This window comes from Pieris rapae, chromosome 17 (assembly GCF_905147795.1).
Source record: "Pieris rapae chromosome 17, ilPieRapa1.1, whole genome shotgun sequence".
Lineage (NCBI taxonomy): Eukaryota > Metazoa > Arthropoda > Insecta > Lepidoptera > Pieridae > Pieris > Pieris rapae.
Window position 1 is genome coordinate 4,121,230 of NC_059525.1, and position 11,022 is coordinate 4,132,251.

An 11,022-nucleotide genomic window follows, 5' to 3' on the forward strand; every position below is an offset into this window, starting at 1 on the left:
CTAATTTCCACCTATATTTAAACGCATCCATTATCATATAAAGCAATGACCAACTATATTCACTAATAACCATAGATAACAACTGATATTGTAATTTAGTCTACGTTTTATAAGGCGATTTGTTTGTTTCTGTTAAATTATATTGACTAAGATACGAATGACAAGAGTTTTTTTAATAAGGCGGTTAGTGTTATATTAGTTAATCAATTTGTAAAGGTCCATTATTTTTGGAGACAATTTAAGGTTATTAAGGTACATAATCAGAAATAGAAGAAAGTGTTCAAATAATTCTTAACTAGAAATAAGTACTTTTATTTTATACTTTTCGTAAGTTCGTAGTACAAATTTTAATGAATTTGTAAAAATTGATCTCTGTGATATGATTAAGTTTTTAATGAAATTTTTGTAAATCCAAGGTTTTACGTTAATAAAATCGTATACGTTGGCAATATGTTGTTTTAATATCGCAAAATTCAAAATTCATGCCAATTCCAATATTTTCTTGCCCATAGATACATCCTTTCGTAATCGTTCAATGCTTCTTTCTAGTAATAGACACTCAAGGTTTGTGATATTAGAGTATCTTTTCATTTCGCCAAAACCATTTTCAGTAACGTCTACTAATCCAGCAAAGAATGAGGTGCCAAAATCGTTATTTTCTACCAACGCGTTGACAGTCGCTTGTCTTCCGTCTAAAGCCTCCAAAATGTTTCTAGTAAATACAAGCGCTCCGTACGCTACAGATAATGAAGGAGACCATTTTGGTTTAGCGTTTGAGACTGCAGAGTCTATTTTACGAACCTTATTGACATATTCATGTATCTTTTTGTCTTCCATTGTGCATTTTGGCGTCGCTTGCGATATCAACGGTACTATCGTCTTGTTCGAGTGTCCACAGATGACAGGTACAACGCAATCTATCGGATTTATATTATTTTCGGCGGCATATATCGTTTGGGCACGCAATGCGTCGACAGTTGTAATGCCAAAAAGTTTCTTGGGATTATAATCGCCATGGTTTCTCATTATTTCAGATGCCATAGGGACAAGTGTATTTAGAGGTTCAGTGACGATCCCAAAAAATGGTAGTGGACTTTGTTTGGACACTCTTTCAGATATCATTTTTATGAAATTTGCATTTTTGTTGAACCACTCCCTTTCTGTTAAGCCTGGGGTCAAGGGAATCCCACCAGCTGCAATCACGATATCTACGTTTTTAAGTGCTTTATCCAGATTGGCTTCGCCGGTGTAGCTGTGCAGAGTGCATCGTGCTGGGACATGTGATAGGTCTAAAGCTATTCCAGAAGTCTTGGGCAGTTCATCGTATACCACTAATTTCCTGATGTTAGGTTGGGTTCTCAACAGAAGGCTTATAGTTTGGCCTACCTCGTTGGCACCACCCACCACCGTTACATGGTAGCTCTTACTTATATTGGTAGAACATAATTTGAAAAGTTTCTTTGTAAGTATCATTCTGGTTGTATTTATTTTTAAATTTACAGGAATTTATGATATTATTGATACATAACGTCGTTGTGGCGATTTTTTTAATGATGACAGTTTGACCATTGAAAATTGACATTCGATGACGTATAAACATTGAGTATTTATGAGATTCAATTCTTCTTTTGTATTTTGCTTATGGCCTCACTTTGCTTTATAATGATTATTGTTGACATATTTGTGGATTTGTAAAGTCGGTTTTAAATTCTGTGAAATAAGCGAAATGTTTTCACGAAGTTTAGTCGCTGTTAAATCCTATTTTTCAAAATCATGTATATTAAAAGAACACAGGCGAAACGCCCAAGTCTCCATAATTGGAGCGGCTAATGGAATTGGTTCAAATTTAGCCCTGCTCTTGAAACGAAATAACAATATTACACGATTAAATTTATATGACGATAGCGAACGTGTATTATCGATTGGTTCAGATATATCTGCCCTACCGGGAGGGCCACGAGTGGCAACATACAGCGGATATAGTTTTCTTCCAGCATCAATTCGGTCATCTCACTTGATCTTGATGGTATCTAGGATACCCAGGAAGCCTGGATACACACGAGATCAAATGTTAGCAGCAAACGCGCCCGCCGTTCAGAGACTCTGTAAAACCATAGCCGAAATAAATCCAGACGCAGTGTTAGCTATTTCAACTAATCCCATAAACTCTATTCTACCGTTCGCCAGTTCACTGCTGTTTAAGTATTGTGCATATGATGCTGCTAAAATATTTGGAATCACCCAAATCGATACAGCTAGAGCGAAAGCGTATGCTGCGAAAACGCTTAATGTGAACCCTCGTCATCTTTACGTGCCAGTAATCGGAGGTCATTCTGATGAAACAATTGTACCATTGTTTTCAAACATGACCCCCACCCATTACAAGCTGGATTCGTGTCAGGCGGATACACTTACAAAATTGGTTAAGAAATCCGGCATGGAGGTCGTAAGAAACAAACATGGTGTAGATTCATCGACTCTGGCGATGGCTTGGTCCATTAACGAATTTGTAGAAAACATGGTAGAGGCTCTATACGGTGCCACCACAGTGGTGAATACATTCACAGCAAATCCTCATTTCGGTACGAGATTCTTCTCGGGACCCACGAAGATCGGATGTTATGGAATTGTGGAAACTTGCGGAGCGAATTTTCACATGTCCGAATACGAGAGATTCATCTTGGGCAACGCTATAACCCATTTAAATAAAGAAGTTGGTCTCGGTGAAGAATACGCACGAATGGAGGCGGGTAAAATTTAAATGTCAAATAAATTTGTGATATTTTACAGAATTTAAAACAACTTGTAAATAAAAAAGCTTTTATTTGAGTTCGACGAAAACAAACAAATAGGATAATACTTTAGAACAATGTTAGTAATTGAAGCTGACGTGTTTGGATCGTAAACGACCAATATCCTACAAATAGCGCAGTGGGGGCACAAAGCGCCCATCGGAGTCTCTTCTCATTCAGAAAACGATGTAACTACTGTTCCAGTGCCTCGGTCACTGCCAATTCAATATAGAGACGCGATCATACTGTTAGTAGATAAACATTTAAATTTTATTTATTTATTCCACATCATCAATCTACCTCAGTTACTACTAATTTGATAGAACGCCAAAATAATACCTACACCAATTATCCTACATAAAAAACATTAAAAAATTATATTTATATGTCTATATCTTATAACAATATAGTAAGCAACTCTTGTCAACTCAGCCAGTGTACACACAACAAAATAAAACTAAGTATTACCTATAAAAAACTTTATATATATCTGATACGAAGCGTATTTTAAAATTTAATTCAAAACTTAAGAAGGCTAAAAAAGTATCTACACGCATTTAAACTTTTGGTATATTAAAAATGAAGTATTCACAAGGATCTTAATATGAATAGTCTTAAATACTTACGTTGAAACAGTTTCCAGAACTGGAGAAACAGACTTTGTATTGTGAATGTTGAGGCATACAATAGCAAAAGAACTAAACCTTTTGAGTTAATAAAAATAGTGTAGTAAATATAAGTGCATGTGAGGTCGCATACACAGGAACATGTAAAACATTATAGGACACTAAGACTACTAAGTTTAAGCTATTCAGTAGAATTGCAGAAACATAAAAAACTAAATAAATCAGTGGCACTACATCCTTTTTAGGTCTGGTCCTGAGATATCTGTCTGTTTCATGATCATTGAGTGGCTATATAAACGCAACACCCTTAACATATAATATAATACTCAGTGTAAACCACGCGTTGTCGGTTAACTTTAAGATAATCGTAGGTGGTTCGCGGACACATTACATCCAGTTTAATGCCTTGAGGTCTGACCGTGCTATCTTCTCGAGACTCGTAACGGTGATTAGGGTAAGGACATTACCACATAAGGATCGCAGCGTCATTTAACTCCATACGTAAGCCATTTCTTGATTTGGATTTCAATTTGTTGATGACTGAACTTTGATTACGACGTCGTTTTGATTTCACTGCTAATAGTTTTGTAATATAGAATTATATGGAAATAATAATTTATTACAATAAAAGTCTTTTTTACACAGGGATAATTTAGAATTCCAATAGGAAATTAATTATACCTTAGTTTTTAAGTTTATTTGTTATATTATGTAATTTATATAATGATTCTAATTTGAATTATTAAATTGGAGCTGTAGACTACATTATTTAATAAATAATTAGACGAATTATATTATTTATACTACATCTTATCTCTATTTTCTTTTAAGGGTGACATATTTATTGTTTGCATCGACTGAGCACGGAATTTAACACTGAACACCCGTTTCAATGTATTGAATAAACCGAAGGCTATAATTTAACGAAATATATGCAGCTTTTGCAAATACAAGAGTTAAGTGTGTTAAATATAAAAAAATCGCAATTTATCGGAAAGATTCGCGGTTTTTTATTGTTTGAGCGTCGAGGAAGGTTTTTATTTAAACAAAATTTTTCAATGTAGATTTATTTAGTAAGTACTTTATTAAGTATAAATATTAAGGTTAAAAATAACTTTATTTCTCATAAGAAAAGCATACAAAAGAGACTTACTGAGAAACAATATAAACTAAGATTAATAATATTATAGGATATATAAATTTTCCATATGTTGGTATGTAGCTACTAAAATGGTAGATTTAGTAAAAAAACGTAGGCGAAACGAAGTTTGAGTGGGAAGTTAATAAAATTAATAAATTAAATAATACTAATAAAGGCATTACATAACGAGCGATAGCTAGATTAAGGTTACCAACGTTAACAAGAAACTTATTAATCAACATCTTATTATAAAACTTTGACTTAAAAACAGGTTTAAAGTGTCTAGACAAAAACTAGACAGTAGAAAGCTTACTTCTTTATTTTTAAACGACTGGTATTTTACCATTGTAAAATGGCAATAAAACAAGATCAAATCGCTCGCTTCCATTCTTGACTCTTGAGTTTCAAAAGTATGTAAGTTGAAATCGCAAGTCGTTATCTGGCCAAGTTGTTTGCTAAACCCGCCAAGAATTGCAAATAGCGATAATTCTAACTACGCTAATAAATCAGCAGGAGCCGTTCAAGTTTTTTCCTCGGGGGTGCACCTCGCATTGTTGGTGATTGATCGCTCGTTTCTCTACTTAAAGTTACGAACATGTGTTGGAAAAGTTTACACGGCATCCTTTGACACGTGCCAAATCCATATTAATTTGTCATTTTGAATTTGACGATTGCAAACAAATATGCACTTTATAAGTTCTTTAATATCTTAGATTATATTAAGGAAGTATATTATACGATATATGCGTATAAACGTTTACAAAAAAATGTTCTTTAATATAAACTCTTGTCTTGTCGATTGTGAGGAAGTTGTATGGATCGCTGTGGCTTCTTCAGGACATATCCAGTCGCCAAACTTCAAAAAAATGCATGTTTCTTTCCATTTTTTGTCATCGTTTCTGAAAGTAGGGCAAATGGAAAAAATATATGGAGGAGTTGAGTAGGTTATGTATCCATTTGAAAGGTCGATACCTACACGATTTTAATAACTTTTTTGACACTTTGAATTCATTGGTGATCCATAGGAGTGATTCATAGATGATCAGCCTCCAGTGCCTGACAGACGCCGTCGAGTTTTTGGGTTTAAGATACGTCGGTTTCCTGACGATGTTTTCCTTAACCGTTCGAGCGAACGTTAAATGCGCACAGAGAGAAACTCCATTGATGTACAGCCGGGGATCGAACCTACGACCTCAGGGAAGAGAGTCGCATGCTGACGCCACTGCTCTAACACTGCTCTAACCCAACTCTGAATAAAGAATACATTAAACTATTTAAAAAAACAACTGGCAGGTGCAGTATTAGATTTGGCGGAGTAAATTTGGGCATCAGATGTCGTTAATTCTATCTAGTAGACATTCGTAAGAAAATAAATTAGGTTTCGATGACACCCCAGGGAGCTGACCGCCGGATCCGCTGATGGACGATAAATAGTCGTCGCTAATTGCCTTTAATTTATAACTGCTATTTGAAATATTGATATAGGCTATGACTTTGGGTGAGAATTAGGTCAAAGCATTTCTTACTTTATTAGAAACAAGAAAAACTTACGTTTCCTTCGGCCTTGTTTAATTTATGTTAGTAGTAGTTATATATCCGGTATACATTCACAATAATATTACCTGCATTTAGCAGTTAACTTAGAATTATGACAAAAAGACTTTCTGCGTCTTCGTCGTCAATGAAAACTTTTTAAAAAAGTATTTCTTGCACCTGAAACAATAATTGTTTCTATAGGAACTATATAAATCGTTTCATATATAATGTAATTGGCAGACACATTTCTGCACTAAGTATACACAAATGGAATACGAATTATGTAACGAATTATCTTAAAAACTACTGTTTTTTATGGTACATGAAGATCACCTGATGTTAAATGATACCGCCGCGCCTGATCATTCGTACTGCCAGAAGGATCGCAAGCTCGCTGCCGACCTTTTAAGAATAGGTACGCTCTTTTCTGGAAGAATCTTAAGTCGAATTGGTTTGGTGAAGTATTAGACTACATCGACTATTCTATAACATAGACAATATTTCCAAAATATTTTTAATAAGTAATATTTAGGTAGTCTCGGAGTCTATTTTTTTGGACGCAGATTGCATTGATTAACAAAAGTTTTCCCGACATTATTTGCTCTATAACTTTTACATTGAAGTCTTTAATAAAAGGTAATTATCGGTAATAGCCGTATTGCTACCGTTGCGAGCGGGTACGGTATAATTCAATACCCGCTATAATTAGCGGTGGCATGGCATCCAATTTTACAGCAAGTACTCGTTTCAAACTCTGCATATAATAATATATTTTACTCGGATGCAGTATTTTTTGTAATTCATATTTTTAAAATGCTAACAAGTACCTACCTTATTTGCATACCTTAAAGACTTGATAATCTTAATAAGTACAGTAACATCAGTCAATCAGTCGCGCCGATTATCATGTTTTTTTGTTATTTGTATGCATTTGTCTACGAATAGCTGAATAATTGTTAAAACGTAGACAAATTAATGAAATATCCTATAAAAAGTTAATGGGTTTCGATACGGTAAACTCTTTCAAATTAATGAATGTATTTATATAATTATAAAAACATTCATTAATGTATTATTATATTATTATTTTTTTAGCCCCATAAAGGTATTCGATAAGATATATCCACAATATTTGGATAATGGCGTATTTGTGATTTTATTATAACTGTCAAATATTTATTATGCGTGCGTTAACAAATTTATTTTCTAGAATGTAAAGAAAAAATATTTAATATACAGCAAATAAACGCATTATATAATAGTATTGAAATTAAGTTAATTATAGTACTGAACTCAGTATTTATTCCGTATTCATTGTATTGTTTATATAAAATCATAAATTCATTTAAGCTAATCCCAAACACCACAGTAATTGACTGTTAGGCGGTACGTTCGCTGGCTAGTAATAATATATAACTCCATTATATATCAAAAAGATTTAAGCACTTGAAACAAATTCCTTCAGCCAGTGTTGCCTTGTTCGTTTCAATTCTTAGTTGATCTAACCCTATCAGTAAAACGATTAGTCGTGAATAGTTTGTGGTTTGTGGTCTATAAATTTTCGGATATGAAAAGATTTGCTCTTGGTGCAATGTCAGTTGCATAATGTCCTATCACTGCCATCTATGGGATATAAAGAACGACGCGTGCGCGGCGCGTGCGACCAGTGATGGTGCGTACAGCGCGCTTGATAATACAGAGTATAGAAATAACAGACTCGTTTCTTTTACGTTCACAAATTATGGACGTCCGTAAAGATATTTACTGTACATAACATCATGTGTTCAAAGCCTTCTCATTCAGTTTGCAAGTATTTATTCTCTATATAATACTCTTCTAGTCTAATGGTCTTGTATGAATTGTGTATTAAATGATCCTGAATTAATAACTAAAAAGAGTGGCGGAGTGTTTATTGCCACTTCTTCTCTTCCGTCCTACGCCTATGATTTGAGAACTGGCAGTAAATGTATTAATAGCATTTCTTTTTTTTTTGTTTTGACGTTCATAAGTGTACATGGCTTTATCTATATGAATAAATGATTTTGAATTTGGAATATTTGTATTTTCAATATACGTACACTGTTTAATATATATAATGTTTGAAGTATATTCGGAATGTATATTGTTTACATTCAGGTACATACAGTCTAAGTATTTCCGAAAGCCCATGACTGAACACCTGTCTAATATTTTTAGCTCTATAACAATCCAAAGAAGTAAATTGTGTGTCCGCGAATAAATTATTTTCGATTCATCGTGTCACTGCACTGCGAGACCCACACCCTCTAATGTGTTTAATCCGAAATGATGCGTTACTTATGGTTTTGATCCCACTTTAACGAATCTATGGAATGAGTATGCGATAATAATTGTAGTATTAAAATATTTTTCACACGCATTGGCTGTAATCACTTCCATCGTCAACCAAGTCACCGGTTATATTCGGTTTATTCAATTTACTTTATGGTACAAGAGGCAAATGATGCACTTTGATTAAAGTGATAACTGCCGCTCATGAACACCTGCAAAACTAATGCCGGCTAGCGAGTATGTGACTGACTTTTCAAGGAATGTTTTGCTCTTTAATTGGAGGCCCCTTAGGCGTATCAGTTTGGAAATATCTCGACTGGTGTGCGGTAGAAAGTGCTTAAGAACTGATGACTGGAACGCCAGGTGTCAATGGTTAAGGTACAAAAGTCTGATTAACTTGCCTACACAATGGAGCTGAATACAAATAAAGCATTGTGTATGCCCCACTTAAGTATTGTCTTGTAATGTCTCCTAAACCACTACGTTCTTCATCAAAAACCAGCAAAGAATGAAATGCATATACTATTAAGTGTTAGTCAACCAATTTTTACTTATTTTATTACTTTCATTGATATATATGTGTATAGTTGAATAAAATCATTTTATTGTTACCTATCCAATTAATATTAATATTACTTGACTATAAGTCAATTAAATTTTTTCAATTTCAAAAATTCTTTATTAAATGTTCAATAAAAATTAAAAGTGCTACATGTACAGTGTACATTAATAAACTTGACAATAAGTAAAGATTTATTAATTACTAGTCGATGCCCACGACTTCGTTTACATAGAATAAAGTTTATTTTAAGGTAAAAAAATATCTAATTGCTTTTCCATTTATGATATTATAAACTACCTTTAACTCAGCGCCATCTGTTAGAATTGTATCAAATAATAAACAAATGTTAATGTTATCGTAATTTTAGTAAGGATGCCTATTTTTTTGAAAATGAAATATAGCCTATGTCACTCAGGAATGATGTAGCTTTCCAACAGTGAAAGAATTTTTCAAATCTGCCAAGTAGTTTCGGAGCCTATTCAATTCATACAAACAAACAAAAAATCAAACCTTTCCTCTTTATAATATTAGTATAGACGTAAAAAGAACATAATATTTAGTAAGTATGTTAGTAATAAAAATGGTCTGCTTGAATTAAAAGCCCACAAGGGAAGATGAGATTTTGCAAACTAATATTTCATACAGACAATTTTTATTTATAATAGCATTGGGGGGAAACGATCCTACGTGAAGCAGGGGCAGTCATCGCAGCGCTTTTTTGTTTGTCCGTTACCGGCCTTTAAAAAAGTAGTATACTCAACTTTAACATTTGGAGTTCGTATTTCCTAAGGAAGACCACAACGGGCTTCCACAGTTCGCTAGTCCGTAAAAGGAACTGAAAATACTTTAATCCACTCACAGTACATCAAAAAACTGTTATCGCCATCTATTTACTTACAAACTCGATAATATTAAACTAAAATCGTCTAACTTAAGCCCTCATACAATGAGAACATGATCCAAAATTTACGATATTCTTCTGTCCCCTAAAGCATTATTCTGGTGTTAATATGCAATCGGGATTACACTCCATTAGTTTTGGCTTTACTATTGAACCACAAATAAATAAAGATTACGTCAACTGCTAGATAAGTGTCGTGAGAAAGTTTTTCAAAGTATTTAGATTATCATAATTATGTTGTGGGACGACGCTGTTTTAAAGTCGTCTGTTCTTATAGATTAATATTTGTATAATTAAAGAACGATACATACAACGCACTTAAATCCGTCCCATTTTTATTTTTTTATTCAACAACTTATACTTATATGTATAGAACATTTATTAATTATCTTAATAAAAGCGAATTTGTGATGCAAAACATTAAGCATTCTAGCCTGTGATCTCTTCAGGACATTAATCTTAGATCATACTTATCATTTAATTAGATCCGAGCGCCCTTGCGGCTTCAATTTTATTTTATAACGTCATACACACGTCCCCTTACAAAGAGATTTAATTCTCTCTATGTGATCTGTGCCGGTATAAGGTGCAAAATAGCGTAGTACTTGTGAAAGCTAGTGATGCGCCCCTTCGCCTTGTTTAATACTCAATGCTGGCCACTGGTTGTGACAAATTAGTAGGGCTGGTACGAGTTTAAGATCAAAATTTAATATTGAAATCTAGAACACACGTCTGTTATAAATGATGTAAATAATCAGGGTAATTAATAGAGCTTTTGCTCAATTGAGTTTTTTTACATATTTATACACATAAAAAAAATCTTCTGATAAGATGATTTATTAAAGTTACAATTTATTTACTTAAAGTTAAGGCTCAATATTCAGATTCGTATTGATAGATATCGGCAAGCATGGTTGTTAAATGTCAATTGTCATTGTAATGACAACTGTAATATGAGGTGATTTTTGGCGCAACTTCAAAGTCTATGAATGAATGAACTATAAGATTTCTAATACCAAACATAAAAACAATCACGCATTTTATTTTTCATTGACTCCAAAGAAAAGTAATGAAGATTAAAAAAAAACGCTTTTTTTTTAAAACATCGTTAGAACTTATTAATCAGAACTGTGCCATCCCTGTACAATTCTAAA

At 33.4% G+C, this 11,022-nt stretch overlaps 2 protein-coding genes across 2 annotated transcripts; one reads left to right on the top strand and one right to left on the bottom strand.

The window, feature by feature from the left end:
* Positions 1-179: 179 nt before the first annotated feature.
* On the bottom strand, positions 180-1,530 carry LOC110994093 (malate dehydrogenase-like). Its single transcript, XM_022260594.2, has one exon. It carries the CDS (start codon positions 1,471-1,473, stop codon positions 481-483), a length of 993 nt encoding a protein of 330 aa, XP_022116286.2. The 5' UTR covers positions 1,474-1,530; the 3' UTR covers positions 180-480.
* A 167-nt stretch (positions 1,531-1,697) lies between these two features.
* Positions 1,698-2,761, top strand: LOC110993992 (malate dehydrogenase-like). The gene has a single exon (XM_022260454.2). It carries the CDS (start codon positions 1,727-1,729, stop codon positions 2,759-2,761), a length of 1,035 nt encoding a protein of 344 aa, XP_022116146.2. The 5' UTR covers positions 1,698-1,726.
* The last annotated feature ends 8,261 nt before the right edge of the window (positions 2,762-11,022 follow it).

Excerpts from the sequence above, each read along its gene's own strand:
- LOC110994093 (XM_022260594.2), bottom strand. The coding sequence starts at position 1,473 with ATGATACTTACAAAGAAACTTTTCAAATTATGTTCTACCAATATAAGT.
- LOC110993992 (XM_022260454.2), top strand. The coding sequence starts at position 1,727 with ATGTTTTCACGAAGTTTAGTCGCTGTTAAATCCTATTTTTCAAAATCA.